The 17,703-nt window shown below is 33.0% G+C and overlaps 1 protein-coding gene across 2 annotated transcripts in view; it reads left to right on the top strand.

Annotated features, from left to right (window-relative positions):
• Nucleotides 1–17,703, top strand: part of LOC123670549 (protein jagged-1b) — a 173,831-nt gene that overhangs the window by 12,141 nt on the left and 143,987 nt on the right. For both annotated transcript variants that reach the window (XM_045604037.1, XM_045604038.1), the window contains exon 2: nucleotides 5,813–6,109. In XM_045604037.1, coding sequence (XP_045459993.1) covers nucleotides 5,813–6,109 — 297 coding nt within the window. The remainder of the gene's footprint in view (nucleotides 1–5,812; nucleotides 6,110–17,703) is intronic.

Consider the following 17,703-nt stretch of genomic DNA (forward strand, 5'->3'; position numbering starts at 1 on the left):
ACAACGCATTGAATTTGTGGAATTTCACCAAAAAAATGGTGAACACTTTGCAATCACAGATCGCAAAATTAAAGTACTCGTCTGGCAATTCTGGAACTGTTGGAAAAGTTTGAGCTGTTGGGCCAAGTTAGTGATGTAAATAATTGAAATCGTTTGCGTCACTGAAGAATAACTGAAAATTTTGAATTTTCACGAAAACTCTAATTTGTTGATTTCTCTCTTGAAGGCGAAGTAAAAGAATTATTAAAAAAAATCCACATATTTCGGAAGTTGAACAAAAAACGAATCCGATAAAGAATACTTTCAAATATGTTAATTCATACACGAGCTGAAGTTTCAGAAACAAATTGAACCAAAGACGAGACCTAGACTCTTTGAAGTAAACATAAACGTGACAAGATTAACCAGAAATGTCAAGTCGATAGATATCTGAGGGTATATTTTCATAACATCAAATATGTCAAATATCGAGATGATAACCTTAATTGTGAACGAATATTTAGATCAGGAACTCTAGCGATCATCAACGGTAAAAAGTGAAGTCTTCATTTATGACATTTTTTTGAATTTGTACCCAACACGCGGAGCTACCTTTCCTGGGAAATGCAATGATCTTTATTAACAAGGCAATTCGTCCCGGTGGTCCATAAAGTCAGTAGGTGGAAACACACGAACAACGCCCTAGTTTTTAACGTGAACGTTTCTTCATTGCCAAAAACCCCACAAGAAAACAAAAGTCAATTTCACTACACATGTTGAGTGTTCCTCAATTAGTGTAAAATCTTTTCTCGACCTGACAAAAACACATCTAATTAATAGGTGAACTAACCGTAGAGCTATTTTCTGAGTAATAAAAACTCAACCTGTAAAACTTATTAACTTAACAATGCCTAAGAGGTCATTTAAGTTTTTAGGTGCTCAAATGAAACGATTCTCGAGAATAATAATACGCGGAGAGCTCGGAGATTGTTTTTGGTCTTTTTTACCACTAGATGAGACCGCGGTCTTGGATGACGGCACCGAAGACCGACTATTTCACTTGTATCTCTGTCTTCCTCGCTCGTACGGTCCGGCACGCAATCTCTATCCAGCTGTGTTTGTGCCAGACTAACAAACTGGATTTTGAATAAATATTAAAACTCAATATGACCTTCTTACACATACCTCGGCGATGTGCATGTTGAGGTACCAAAGCCATTTCATCGATTCTAACGAATAATGTACTGAAGGATGATGCTGTTGGATTCTAGTTTATCGATTGAAATGAAAACGTATAAAGAAATTCATTCAGAAGGGTGTGGACGATTGAGTATTTCCTTTCGAAAATTGATAGAAATACTTGGTGTGAACTCTGATTCGAAATTTTCTGTTGGATATATACAAATAAAATGGATACAAAAAGTAGATATTCAATTGAATGGTTCACATTTTCTAGATCCCTTAATTGATTCACTTAGGTTCGGTATTATAAAAAGATAACCGACGGTTGAGCCTACTAAATTCCGTATTTCTAGAAAGGAATTTGGTAGTTGAAGCGACGGTTGAACCGTCGGTTATCCTTTATAATACTGGCCCTTAACAAGAGCGTGAAAGAGTCATAAACATTATCTTTATACCTTTCTGTTTTATCCTCGATATATTAAAAAGATGGATCTTCCTCATCGAACATTCTCATAAATGTAGAATTACTTATTGTTCGTGTTGTGAGTAGTCGGGTCCTCGGCTTTCAATTTTCTACAAGTTGAAAGTCCAATTTCCAAATCAAATAAAAAAAAAATTGTTGTAGTTTTCTTTTTAGAGTGCCATTTCATCTCATTACCTCATTCTTATTGACACACGTTTTACTGACATACATTTCCTATACAAATCTAATCGAATGAAAATAACAGGAAATAAGTTTGTTTCCTTATCAGTTCCTTGCAATATTAAATTTGCTTTCCGTCAAATTCCGTCTTACAACACTCATGCAATAGTTATGCAAATATTTGTTCTGTCGTGGAATTTTTCTGTTCAATACGAATGCATTTCCCATGCACTTTTATATCACTTACATAACCGATAAATAAAAGGGTCAGTCAATAATTTTTCCTCCAGGCATTCGACAGTTTCATTCCAATCGATTTATGATCATAGTGCTTTAATTAACTCATTAATTATTCACAAACTGAATGAAATTTCTATCGATCTAGTGGTGGACTTGTTACGGCAGCTAGGTATGATAGAGAAGCTCCAATGATTTGTTTGTATCAAAGCTTCATTGTGAGTTATTGATCATTTGAATAATTCAATTACAAGCCAGCCTTCCAACGCATTGGAGTGGATAAGATCTATATAGAATATTATGTTATGAACATCTTTCACATATAGAAAGAATTATTATTTTATTAATGTCGCATCTAAGTGAACCGACTATTTTGATACATATGATTCTAATTGTAATTAACCTCCAGTGATTATTATAACACAATATAGTAACCAATATCTAGGTAGGTCTATCAAAATTAAATCTGTCATTCTTCCGAGTATTCTTCTATTGGATTGAAAACGGAGCACTAGAAAGTGTTCGCACTTTGGAAATCTATCTTTGTAAGAAGATTCCATACAACTTCGACTGTAAGTTGATATACAGGTGGCTTAGTTTTGCGGTTTGATATCTAATATTGCCTTTTGTTAGTAACACTGAAAGAATGGAGGATGAGTCACACTTCAGACAGGTTTCCTAATTATCTGAAAGCAACTGCAATCTATTCCAATAATACGGTTTGATGATATATTAAAAAGTTTCGAAAGGATTAAAAAGGCTGCAGTGGAACTTGAATTGTAATATCATATATATCTACGTATATTTCATTTCACTCTAAACTTCTTTCATTCCTAAGGCATTGGAAACCATTGTCCGTTGTAACTAATGAATGGTCTAGTGACAAGAATTCAATATCCTGGGTCTGTCACGTATAGGATTAGGTACGCGTAGAATATTCATTAATAACATAATGAGTATAACATGAGGCTATGATCAGTTACTTTCTTTGGATCGAGGGAGTACAAATCTGAACAGGATTGTTTTACTGCACAATTTAACTTGGTTAACCAATTACATTTTGTTTTTTTGATGGATATTGGCCGCTTAACTTTATATCATACTAAAATTTGGATCAATCATTTCAAGAAATGATTCATTGAAAATTGTTTGGATCACTTATAAAATTAAAAAAAGGCTTTTTCAGGGGTATTTTTGAGTTTAACCGCAATCAGTGTGAAACAACACTTGATAGCAAAACATGAGGTCCTTCCAGTTTGAGTTCCTTAAATCTGCAAATGAATTTTAGCAGTAATTCGTCTAGTGAAACATTTTTCTGAATATCTCTTCAGAAAATTGTAACAGCAAAATATTGTAAAAATTTCAAATGATTTGGTCTATTAAGAGGCATTTTCGTGATCTGTCTAAGTTTAACTACTCCTCTATCATCAACATTTTTGAGATCATACCAATTTTCAGGAGTGGAGCAATCTCAAACGTTCCTCTGATTAACCGTCCTTTTCTACCACATGCAAGAATTCAAAATGCGTTTTCACTCATTAATTTTTAATTTTAAAATAAGCGCATTTTCAGCCTCTTTCAAGACTTTTTGTTTAATATTTTTATGCGAAAATTCCGAGGAAAATTTGTAAAAAAAGTGTTTATTCGGAAAGTTATGTCATGTATATACTTATACTTCAATAGTTCATTCTTTTATTTTCATTTAAAAAAAAATAATGAATAAGGACTTTCCGCTATGACGAACTCTCTAAAATTAATAATAGTGAAAACTTCATATCGAGCTTCATATAAATCGATAGTTTATATCGTAAAATAAAGCCTGCTTATTAATTAACTGATCTATGAAACGGTATAGACTCCTGTTAACCTATGTTTATATCCTTTTTCTCAAAGGTTTGAATAATAGGTCTCTTTTTTTCTCATAATGTGTTTGCCGAGGTGTTTGCGAATAAATTTAAAATTTAATAAATAGAAGAATGTCTCGAGAGAACTCGACTAATCTGAAATTAATAAGTTACAGTTCATCTATAAAATGAATGAGATACCATCAATCGTGTGTTTTAATTAGCGACAAAACATCGATATGCTACAAATCAATGGTTTATCGCCTCGCATATCTTAAGAAATAGACTGACATCGAATAACAGTTAGGAAAAACCCATTTCGAATCTAAAAAACTCGAATTCTTCTCTCATTAAAAATATAGCACATGAAGATGAAATTCACAACGGTGGCCGAAGTTGCCCTGAACTGGATCTGGAACATTGTCATGCATATCGAGGATTCCAATAAATTCCAGAAAAAGTTGAAATGAATCCAGTTCGCAGTTTATCCAGTGTGAAACGGTGGACAAAAAGCGCTATATCGTGGCCAATGTGATTGTCTGCATTTAATAATATTATATATTCCATCGATAGAGCGTATTCGCAGAACCGAAGTGGGTATATCTTGGATAACATCTACAGAATGTTATAGTTGGCATTATGTTAATAGGCGACCCAGACGCTGTTTCTCTTACACCAGTCATGTCGATATCAATTCGGAGATCTTTGAGCACTGCTCCAGATGAATTATTTATCAGGAGGGTGTAAAAAACACAGCACAGTTTATAGGATGATTCCTGTGCACCATAAAACTACTGCAAACGCACCGTAACAAACTTGAACTAGCCCAAGAACTCCTGTGGCTGACGGCGATCCGACAACTCTGTCGAATCTAATTGTTTTCAATTTACACATACTGACTTTTCTTCCTTTTTGGTTGCTAGTCGGTGGATTTATGGTTCTTTACTAGTAGCCGCTACAACCGTTAAGGAAGTACTTGAAGGGTATTTTTGAAATGTGTATAGGTATTTGTGAATGTTGGTTCAATCCACCACTTCTACTCAGAAAATAAAGGCATTGATAACTGACATGATATCCAATAAATTTGAGCTTCGAACTACTAACGATATTCTGAAAAAGCAATACTTTCCGTTTTTCGCAAAATAATTAATGATACCCTAGGTATTCCTAGCACTGATGTATTTCAAAAATATTCGTAAATAAATCTAAAAAAAAATTATTATAGAAGCGGCAAAATCCTAATTTTGTGATAATTCATAAAAAAAGTATTTCCCTTCGACGAAAGTAGAAATTATTGTAATATTCTTACTCTGGGAATTTACTCGAACCATGAGTGTTGAAATTGCCATCTGCAACGAGTATTAGACGATATTTCCTCTATTTCGGTCAAGTTTTGTGGAATATTGTCGAAATTCAATGGAAAATTCAGATTATAAATCCTAGTGACTTTTGTATTGCATTTCGGCAGTTGGTGTGACTGTTACGAGAATTGACAGATTACGGAAGTTGAATTTTAATCTTTCGTTTCGAATTTTGAAATAAATTATAATTACGCATTAAATTCGTGAATTATGTCTGATGAAATCGATTTAACACCACCAGAATTAAGAGAAATTGCGAATGATGTTGCAAAACATTTTACTATATTTGAATTATATTATATTGACAATTGAAGTGTGTTGAAATTTGATACGATCGGAAGTCAGTGCAGACAACCGCGAAACGAAAATATAACTGAAAACAATGATGTAATGAGTTCATTACAGCACTGTTTTTAGTACTGTAATGAACTCATTACGATACTGAAATAGAGAAAATATTGTAGGTAATCGATATCATCATGCCAATCATTTTTTCTTTTCTTAATTTCGTTAATTTCAGGAAAAATTTTATCAACCAATTCCTAATTTCCTAATTTTTTTTTCAGTGCGCGAATGGATCGGGATTCTTTGAACTCCAAGTACTCGAGATGGCCAACCCCCGGTCCGAACTCACGACAGGGGAGTGCTGCGGGGGTGCGTCTCGCAACCCCCTCACCGCGCGTTGTACAACCCCATGTAACACTTTTTTCCGGCTGTGTCTTAAAGAATACCAGAGCAACGTGACAAGCACCGGTACTTGTTCCTTCGGGAACACCTCGAGCAGTGTCTTGGGACAAAGTTCGTTCACTTTAGCTGATCCTGAAAGAGGGAAGCTGGTGCTGCCATTTTCATTCAGATGGACGGTGAGTTTTTGAACTTTTATAAGATTTCCTTTTTTTCTGTTTCGTTTGTGTACCCTTTTTAGATTTTGATTTTGAGCCCAATTATAATATAATGTTTATTTACTATAAACATAAAAAAATTACAGAGGTATTTATTTCACGAAATATTTACCTGTGCGTAATTGGAAGACAAAATCATCCATAAATTATCTTCGAAAGTATATCAAGTTGAGAAATTAGAGAAACAAATAACAGTAACAATATGTTATTGTGGGTAATAAAGGACGCAGAAGCTTAATGCAGTGACAATGTAGACTCCATATTTGATTAACCAAGTATATATAGATCAGAAGACTGATGGAAAGCTCATTTAATTATTTTAGAATCAAAAGGGAGGTTTTCCTAGTGTGTCAATATTCCATAATATACCTACAGCCAAATAAATTATTATTTCATAAAAGTTTCAGAAATCGAGCAATGAAAAATATTTATTATTCATTTAAAGGGATGATCTTCAAAAATGAATGATTCCGAATTAATTTTTTCCAGTAATGAATTGGCCAAAAAAAGTTGCCTCAATGTTTAGAAATATAGGTAAATAGGGAACATTTTCAGTGCTTGGGATGAAGAAATTTCCTTTGAAACGACGTTACTTCGTTTGAAAAATATTTCAATTGCAATGAAGTGATCAAAGCTGGAATTATTTCTACAATAACACTATTATATTTTAATTAGATTCACATAATGCTTCTGTTTTTCTCACAACTACTTCTAGTAAATAAAGCTCCTGAGAGGTCTTATAGAAGCAAAGGAGAGTCGGTAGAGAACACGTTGGAATATATTCTATTGGGTATATTACCCTACCACCCAACTTTCATCAGCTCTATTTAATCTCTATGTTAATGCTACTTTCAAAAAATTCTGGTGAAACAATTAGTCAACAGTATATTGTTTGAGCTGGTGTTCATTCAAGATGAAAATCGACGAATATTAAAAAAAAATAATTCTTGAACCTTAGTTTCAAATCAAGTGACTCGATATTTAGTGCACATTGATATTTCAAAAATTAAAATGAAATAAACAAAGACAATGCCTTCAAAAGAAGATTCTTCAACAAAATAAAATATCTAGATGACCTGATGAATCACTTTAACATAATTGAAATATTCTATATCCACAAGAAGCACAATGTAGTAACTAATCAAAATAATTAAAGATCAACAAGACTTTCATCAAGATATACTTTCAAACCAAAATAATTTTCTTTATTTCCCATTGAATTTAATCAGTTATGAAGGTAGGTAAAATATCTAATGTAAAGAATTGACAACTTTGGTTCTATTCTTTCACAATAATATATCTTTGTGGTATATTTGGTTTATTTTTGTCTTGGAATATAATTCCAATTCTCAAAATGACAAAATTAATAATCGATCAAAAGAAAATTTAAAATAACTTAAAACTGTACAAATTGAGTATTCCAAGACAAAAATAAATCAAATATATCATAAAGATATATTATTGTGAAGGAATAGATACAAAGTTGTAAATTTTCTGATATTATATTGAATATCCTTCATCAAGTAGACTCATTGAACCTTTATAAAAAATACCTCAGGTGAATAGCAAATTGCCCTCAAAATTGCCAAATCGATACAGTACAGGAATTATTATCATTATTAAATCAATTTTGCAGTTATCTTCATCATATATCGGGTGTCCCAAGGTGAGTGGCCTATTAGATTATTATGGAAACTATTGATGGTAAAAATTTCAAATTTTGAGGATAGATATTTGGCCATGTAAAGTACATTTTTAAAATAATTTCACATTTCCAGTGTTGCCGGATGTACGACAATTTGGCAACAACTTTGTTATTTTGAATAGGACATCCGGTATTTCTATTTTTTTTATGATACTCCATAAAATATTAAATCTATTCACTCTTACTTTTCCATCCCTATCTTCAACGGTTTTTGAGTTATTAATTATTTTTCGAAATTTTAGATCAAATTGGCGTATTACGAAAATGACTCTAGTTCGCTCAATATTTGAGATTTAAGTCAGAAATTTTACAAGTCGTTAGATATTGATCTGATCTGTGTCACTGCTTTTGAATTATGGTTGTCAATAATACAGGACAAAAAAAATCATCATTTGCCAAGTTACAAAATTGTAAAAAGGTCTATTTTTTCAAATTAGACACCTAGTATATTTTTCAATTCTTGGAATCAGTACAACACACTCTACAATTTTTCTATTCACGTCCCTATACCTATCTCAACTGGATTCCGAGTTATGTGCGTTATATGTGTATATCTTTCTTGAGCCATTATTTATAGAAAAACCTCGGAACAAAACACCTGTTAGGCAATAATTGTTTATTTTGACATTTATGGATTGAACTGATTCATTGATATATCGATCTATGAACGACAAAGAGAAAATAACAATACAAAAGAAATTAACACTTATTGAATCAATGTGAAATCTAATAAACGCATATAACTCGGAATCCAGTTGTGATTGGTATAGGGACGTGAATAGAAAAATTGTAGAGTGTGTTGTACTGATTCCAAAAATTGAAAAATATACTAGGTGTCTAATTTGAAAAAATAGACTTTTTCACAATTTTGTAACTTGGCAAATGATGAATTTTTTTGGTCCGTCCTGTATTATTGACGACCATAATTCAAATGCAGTGACACAGATCAGATCAATATCTAACGACTTGCAAAATTTCTGACTTAAATCTCAAAAATTGAGCGAACTAGAGTCATTTTCGTAATACGCCAATTTGATCTAAAATTTCGAAAAATAATTAATAACTCAAAAACCGTTGAAGATAGGGATGGAAAAGTAAGAGTGAATAGATTTAATATTTTATGGAGTATCATAAAAAAAATAGAAATACCGGATGTCCTATTCAAAATAACAAAGTTGTTGCCAAATTGTCGTACATCCGGCAACACTGGAAATGTGAAATTATTCAAAAAATGTACCTTATATGGCCAAATATCTATCCTCAAAATTTGAAATTTTTACCATCAATAGTTTCCATAATAATCTAATAGGCCACTCACCTTGGGACACCCGATATACCAAATATTTCCTTATATTTATTACAACATTGGAGCAAATCTGCCGAAATAAGTCCGTTTCCACAAGTACCGACGGAAATGAATGGAATAACTGAAAAACTGTCGAGAATAGCAACTTGTTCTCATCGTTTAGCAGTAACCTGTAGCATCGACTATCGACGGATGCCGCGATTTCGCCGATGGATAATTGGACCGTCAAACGTCAGCAGGATCAATTAAAAACGACAAAATAATGGCGTTTAATTTGTGCTTCGGCCTTCTTGGCATCCGTGATCTCGTATTGTTAATGAACCTGACGAAAACAAAGGGCAAGAAAGCAAAAACCCGCTGAATTCTTCGCTAACCAGGAGCAGGACGATCCGGCTGAATTCGCCGTTGTTGAAAAACTAATAACGAGTCGGGATGACAGCGAAATTATCGATTATCGAATGAAAATATCGGTATCTGCCGCGAATCAAAGGGTTTCCTGTGATGAGTTATGTGCGTGAGTACGCAACAAAAAAATTTACACTTCGTAACTTCGCTCAATTCCTTTGAATCGTCTTATCGTCATGAGTATCGAATTCCTAGTCAGCCTTGAGACTGAGAAGAATTTTGCTGTTATGCATTGAATGCTCCCACAATTCTGAGCTACTTTATCTCGTTATCGTAAAATCATTTTTGACCCCTTAATGAGAAATACTAAAAATAAAAAGTGTTTTTCGGCAACCGTCCGGGAAGTACTCACTTCCCGGATGCTTTTTTTCTGAGAAAGTAGCATTTCCCGGCCTAGTCCGGAAAGTACGTACTTCCCGGACTAGGCCGGAAAAGAATCATAGAATCCATAGCAACCGAGATAACGGCTGACAATTCATATGAAATTAGTTGTCAAAAATTTTCATGTTTTTTGATCGCAATCGCAATAAAATATGGAAAGCAGCAGCGATAGTGTTATTTTACATGGTTGCCCAAAAAATATTGTAGTACGTACTTTCCGGACTAGGCCGGGAAATGCTACTTTCTCAGAAAAAAAGCATCCAGGAAGTGAGCATTTCCCGGCCTAGTCCGGAAAGTACGTACTTCCCGGACTAGGCCGGAAAAGAATCATAGAATCCATAGCAACCGAGATAACGGCTGACAATTCATATGAAATTAGTTGTCAAAAATTTGCATGTTTTTTGATCGCAATCGCAATAAAATATGGAAAGCAGCAGCGATAGTGTTATTTTTCATGGTTGCCCAAAAAATATTGTACGCAACACGTCCGAAAATGGTTTTTTTGGACTCACAGACTTCCAGGACTCGCTTACGCTCGTCCTGGAATTTTGTCTATTCGTCCAAAAAAAACCTATTTTCCGGACTTGTTACGAAAATTACTATTTTGGACTTACAGACTTCCATGACTCGCTTACGCTCGTCCTGGAATTTTATCTATTCGTCCAAAAAACCCTATTTTCCGGACTTGTTACGTAAATTACTATTCTTTATTTCAGTATCGTAATGAGTTTATTACAGTTCTAAAAACAGTGCTGTAATGAACTCATTACAACATCGTTTTTAGTTATATTTTTCATTTTGTGGTTGTCTAAACTGACTTCCAATCCTATCAAATTTCAACAAACGTCAATAATTGTCAATATAATATAATTTGGATATATTGTAATGATTTGCAATTATTCGCAATTTCTCTTAATTCTGGTGGTGTTAAATCGATTTCGTCAGACACAATTCACGAATTTAAAGTGTAATTGTAAATTATTTCATAATTCGAAACGAACGATTCATATTCAAATTCCGTAATCTGTCAATTTTCGTAACAGTCACACCAACTGCCAAGATACAATACAAAAGTCACTAAAATATATAATCTGAATTTTTCATTGAATTTCTTCAATATTTCACAAAACTTAACTGAAATAGAGTAAATATCGTCTAATTCTCGTTGCAGAAGGCAATTCCAACACTCTTGCTTTCGTGTTGGAATAAGAGCCAATTCTGCTTGTTTTAGAATATACTATTTTGTTGAAAGCACTAATGAAATTTTCGAAGTATCTAAATACAGAATCTAGCCCAACTAGCTTTGTGGAAGATCGAAAATCTATATGATTATTAGACGGTATTCAAAGGGGAATCATAATTTCCCTTAATTTTTTTAAGCATAAACTTGAAAATAATAAAATATAGTCAATTGTCAGGAACCAAACAGAAATATGTGAAAGTTGTGTTGATTTTAAAGTTTATAACTGGATGATCACAAATCAATGTGGCAGAACATGTAACAGCTTAAAGCAATTAAAATTTTATTGTACCATTCCAATAAAGAACAAGCTATAAAATTTCGACATTGTAATTCGAACTCATTGAGGTATTTCAAAGATTCAATCATCGGAAAAGGACGATTTGATGCCATTTTAGAAGAACCTATCATGTGTATTGAGAACCCATACTAACCTACAAGGTATTAACAGAACTTCAGTATGCTCATGTAGTTCAGGATTATCTTGCATCGAAATGTCATCGCGAATGACAATCGCAAAAACTCTCATTCCACGGAATGTAGTTTTTTGTACCCCGTACAATCATGAAGCTTCACGACTATTGTCTTTACCTAGAAACATCACCTCAACCTTCTCTTTATAGTCACAATAACAATTAGCTTTCATCAAATGACTCAAAAATATTCGATTTTATAGAACCGATCCCATGAACTATAGAGTGGATCCAATTGACAGAAACGATAAAATAAATGAAGAGATAAAAGTTTTTCTTTTGGTTTTATTGGGAACTTTCTTGTAGGAATTTGAATTGCTGCGAACTGATACCTTTTAAAGGATATATTTTCTCCTAACCATCCAAAAGTATTTTATTTGACCTTGTCTCATTTCAAAAGAATTTTCTGCAATGTTTTCGTTTCATATTTGAAAAATAACTTTTTCCCAAATTATTATTATCTATATTTCTGGGTCTAAAATATAATTATTATTTTCGTTATTTTGAGTCGTATAAATATGTCATATGCAATAAGTAACAGGTTGATACTGATTTTATTTCAAAAATACGAAATTTCTGGGGATATCGAAATAACAAAATAACATTTTTCTATATTTTCGACTATGAAGATCGTTCGATCTTAAAAAATTATCAGTTTATTAACTATAGGATCTATTGAAGAACCTTGAAAATCGCTGGAGTCCTTATTAATAATATTTACCGTAAAATTATTCAATTCACTCCTGCTTACGTTAATATATTCAGAAATCCATCGAAGATACCGCAAGTTTTTCAATGAGTAATTTGGGTAAATTGATAATACGAGATTTAATAATAGAGAAATGGCCTATTCATCTACATAATTTCATCCAAACCTTCAATTTTCGTAACAAGATCCCGATGTAGATCTATGGGAAAAAAGAAATTCGGCATATCAGGTGTTAATGTCGTCTTCCGTTCGATAACAAACTCGACCTCAAATTGTTGGTCGTAAACAGCACGCTGGATGATCGTTACCGCGAACATCATAACTGAGCGTTTTGTTTTTCCTCAGATAAATTAGGATGTGTATGTCGATGACATTGACAATGGAATGAAGCAGGAGCGTGGGAGTGCAGGAAAAAGAGTATTCGCAGAATGTCGATTTCGAACAAGTCCTAACTTGTTTGGAAATGATACATATCATCGGGTTATGGCTTCAGAATTATAGATATAACAATAAAGTATAGGCAGCATTTCCAGATATCACCTCAAGCAAGTTGGTTCCTGAAAATATTTATTTCAAGAAGTTGTGATCGTATATTCGAAGTAAAAACTCAAAATTTTTCATTTTTCATCATTTCCAAATAGAAGTCAAGATGAGATTTCTCATCGAAAATTAATAATTTTCGTCTCGAACCATTTATTTGATTCAAAATCAAGAGTTTTTTCAATATCCCTACTAGGACAGTAGTTATAAAAGGGGATGTAATAATAATAAGCGGAGGTAAGAAAATGACAATGCTTTATAGTTTTTTGTCGTTAATTCATTAAGAAACAGAAAACTTGACTTTTTTTGAGAATTTCTAAAAAAGTAAATAAAATTCAGACTCTTCTCACATAAGTCTAAACAAAACAGACGCCTCATTTCATAAAACTACCAAGCAGGTTTATACGCAATTCTATATTCCTCGATAATTGTTCCGTCATATCTTAACTTCTTCAAGCTTAACTATTCAAACCTATACCCTTACCTGCAACTTTCAAGAATCCTAGTCGTTCCTTTCACCTTACTTCATGCATAAATTCCGTTTGAAATCATTTAATTTTGAAGAATTATACAATTCAATTACTAAAATAGGGTGTTTCCAAATTAGACGTGAACCCTTTAGGATGTATTAGTATCACTAATTTGCTGTTGATTGAGCCATATTTATTGATAACGGAAAAGCAACAGTTTCCCACATATTCGAGTTCTTGTGTTTTTTGAAAAATTTCTCACCTTATTTCATTTTTCTTCAATTTTTTCTACGTTGATCAAGTTTGATTGAAATTTTTGATTATTTTCATCAGAAAAGTATATGATATGTATGAAAAAAGCAAAACTATGCTATTAGATTTTGAATAAGAATAAGTATGATTTGAAAGTTGGTATATGAAGAAAAGAATAGTATATTCCTAAAATAAATTTGCCTGCAACTTTCGAATTCCACAATTTATGTATGACAAAAATTATTTTGAAAATTTACCAAATTCCTTTTTTATATCACAAAAAGTTTTCGTTAGATTGCAGGCCCTAGTTTTGTGTCAGCAGATTCTGATTTGAAAGGAGAAAAAAGCTAAGGAAAGAAAGTAATGAATCAAATATTTTTTTATTGCAATTAAACTCAAAATTTAAGTACAAAATGTATTCATAAATCATTCCTTATACAAGCAGGTGCCATCTTTCTTATTTCTTCAGTTGTTATTTTCAGCAAGAAATTTACTCTCAATCTTATCACTGCTTCGTCTATTCTAACGGTGTTAGATCCGGACTTTTCGCTGACCACGAAAATAATCCGAAATTATAATCAAATTTGGTCAACGTAAAAAAAAATAATGAAGTAAGGTGAGTAAACTTTTAGAAATCACAAGAACTCAAATATCGTAAAGTGTTGATTTTTGGTTATCACTAAACATGGCTCAAACGACAGCAAATGAGTCATAGTAACATGTCCTCTAAGGTTCACGGTTAATTTAAAAACACCTTGTATATAGAGGCCTGGGAAAGCATGCGTGTGGTCCCATTTTTCCTAATAATCGAAAGAAACTTGGAAGCACATAACCCTTTTCAAGAAACCATAAAAACCACGAGTCACTATCTCTCTTATCACACCATTCGCATAGTTTTCCCAATCACTTCTTCTCTGTGTTTGGTCAGAACAGGTGATTCCGGACATTGTACAATACCTGCTAATTGAATCTGTTCCTATCTAAACTTCCAGTTCTGAGTTAATTGCGCATTACTTTACCTGGTTCTGTACAAATAGGTCCGAGGAATTTCCATCGTAATTAAACAATCTGTCGGTAATTGATTTCTGTTCAATTCTGCCCGCTTCTTTTATGAACATAGAAGAGTAGGGAATCATAGAAATTACAAATCGCATTCTAAGCGAGATTACTGTTAATTTTTTATGAGGGTTCGGGACGTTGCTTCCGTGATTTGAAGCAGGCTGGTTGTGTTCCGAGGATCTAAAAGTAATTACGCTCTTTATGGTATGATTGAACGTCATAAATGAACAGTCCATAGCATTTTTTTCTCTAAATTACTTACTCTGCCTTTACTTTTGGTAATCTGACGTGATTCTTCATAGAACGTGCTTATTGGCATTATAAAGACAGAAACTTTTCCAATCAATTACATCCTCTTCGAAAAAATTCAAGTCTCTATTTTTGTTAGGGAGTTATCGTAATTGAGGCTGGGCGGAAGAACAGAACCTTATCATTTGAATCCATCACCAGATCAAAATAAAAAAATTATCATTCGAACTTATTGCGTTGTAAGGTTAGAACAGTCGTACATATTTGTGACTTATCTTACTCTCTCTACTTTACTCTCTAAAATTTCATTCATGGAAAAATAGAACTAAGTCCTAATATTCTACGCCATCTTAGTGAAAATCTATGGAGCGTTGGCTATACTGAACAAATTTGTAGAGACAGTTCGTACTGTTTTTATGTCTTTATCGTATCAGAAATCGAGTCTACATTGATATAAATTCATCTAGATCTATGGCGATTTTACCTAGTATCAAACTCAAATCGGCTACCATGTAAACAGAAGATAATAAAAGATAATATCCTTATAAGGCAGAACAGCTTTCGAATAAGATAAGTGGATATTTCTTAAGCCGGTACAGTTTGTTGACATTTATAAACGTTACATATTTTATTGACTTTTTATTTGTTGTCACCTACTGAACTGTATGCTATAAATAAGTGTTGTAACTAGCGTCTTTCTTGCTTTTTAATATTTATTTACCTAGCTCACTTATTAAGGTAGACCCGAGGGTAGACCAGAATTGGTGTGGTAGATATTTATAGACCTACTATGTAGTACTTTCACTGACTTAGAAGAAAGTTCAACTTTTTGCCTATTCTCTAGTTGTTTTTTAGCTTATCCAACATTTCAACTTGACTTTTTTCCAATATTAATGACTTGGATTTATTGATTTATTGTTCGTGAAACATGTAGATTTACGAAGAGCTAAATTGATTTAAAACAACAATTCAAGTACCCACATTCAAGTGATGATTAATTCACATCATCAAGATTGAATAGTTAGGGTTCAATCAAAATCGATGAAAAAATTTTCGAGATAATAACTGTGCGCCTATTTTTGCACAATTCATTTCCAAAACTCAAGTGAAATGAAGGTAGACATAGTGAGTCACATAAAAATTGAATAAACAAAAAAAGATATGAGAAAGGCGGTTTGACCAACAAAAAACATATCTTAAACTATAGACGAAAATAGAAAAAATTTAATCTTGTCTGAGCGCGAATAGGCTTCCTTGCAGATCTTCTGAAAGAGTAGGTAGGTACTTGATGATGACAGAAAAATGATTATGGGAGGGAAGAAAAACCTGTATATCAAGTGGGTAACAAAAAACATATTTATTGAGAGGGAGAAAACATTATTTCTCGAAGCATTCGCTTTAAAAAGAAATCTTCATGATTGAGAAGCCAGCTTGTGATTCATCTGGTTGGTTTGAAAAAAGGATCACAAGACAATGGATAACCTCGAATATTGATATATTATCTTAAAAATTAGACCATACATTTCTTCAGGATGAGACATGTCTATTATTCTTGGCCAATTGAAATCTGTGATTCGAATTATAAACCGAAAATACGTTAGAAAGCTGCGAAAGACTAGATATACTCGGAAGTTCTGAAGGCTTCATTTTTCATTACATAACGTTGTTGGCGTTCGTTAGATCGGAGTTTTGTAAGCTATGTCCGTTCTGTTTGTAGGTATCAACGTATCGTTAGGAGCTGAATCGTGATCCGCATAGCTATGCGAGCCTAGTTGATATTCTTTAACATATACCAAGATTTCCTAGTATGGTTAATAACTAAACGTAACCCATCAAATTTACTCCGGAGAAATAGATTTTTTTATGTTTGATATTCCTGTCGGAGGATCGGCGACGACGTCTAGATTTGCAGAATCCGATTACAATTTTGAATTACGGGATCGGGTTAAAAACTGGCAGTAGATCGCAAAGAAGTTGTCCTCAAGAACAGTTGAATGAATTTCATTATTTCTTCTATTGCGTCAGTGATGTACGGAACCAGATCTTCCTGGGAATCAGATATAAAGTATCGGAGTATCGAGGAGAAAAATCAGTTGGACTGACCTAGTCGTCTCATCACTAGAAACTAGATTCGATAACAACTCTTTCAATAGTTGTGACATTTTTTATTATATCTTTAAAGTGATAGAATTTCGTCTTGGTGGGTGTGAACATCCAATGTATCAAATATTTCGCGTGAACTGCTTATTATACTTAATGCTGAAGAAATCACATTCATATGCACGAAATTTTAACTTCTCAAAGAGCTAATCACAACTGGCCACCGAGATCTTGTGATTTAACATATTTAGACTTATTTCTTTAGGGCCACGTGAAAGATTCAAAACCTTAAATATGGAATTCGTGAAGTTATCGCGGAAATATAGATAGTTGCAAATGTTCGAATTGTTCATGGAAAATCATGAAAAGGATATGGTAGCTGAGGAGTCAATTTGGATTGAATCGTTTTCCATCTTCAAAGTTGTATTTTCCTCTTGACAATGAAATAAACATCCATTGATTTCTCTTGAAATATACTTGTTTTTTTGAAATATCAAAATTAAAAAAATATTCAAAATATCAAAAAACATTTTATTAGAAAACCCTTGTTTGCGAAGACTGTTGCCTACATGAGAATATCAAATTGGGCTCAGTACATTCTGTTTTATTTTGGAACACATTTTGAGTTTCTGATCGAACTATCATCGAGTTCACCTCAAGAAGTTT

Source organism: Harmonia axyridis, chromosome 1 (assembly GCF_914767665.1).
Source record: "Harmonia axyridis chromosome 1, icHarAxyr1.1, whole genome shotgun sequence".
Lineage (NCBI taxonomy): Eukaryota > Metazoa > Arthropoda > Insecta > Coleoptera > Coccinellidae > Harmonia > Harmonia axyridis.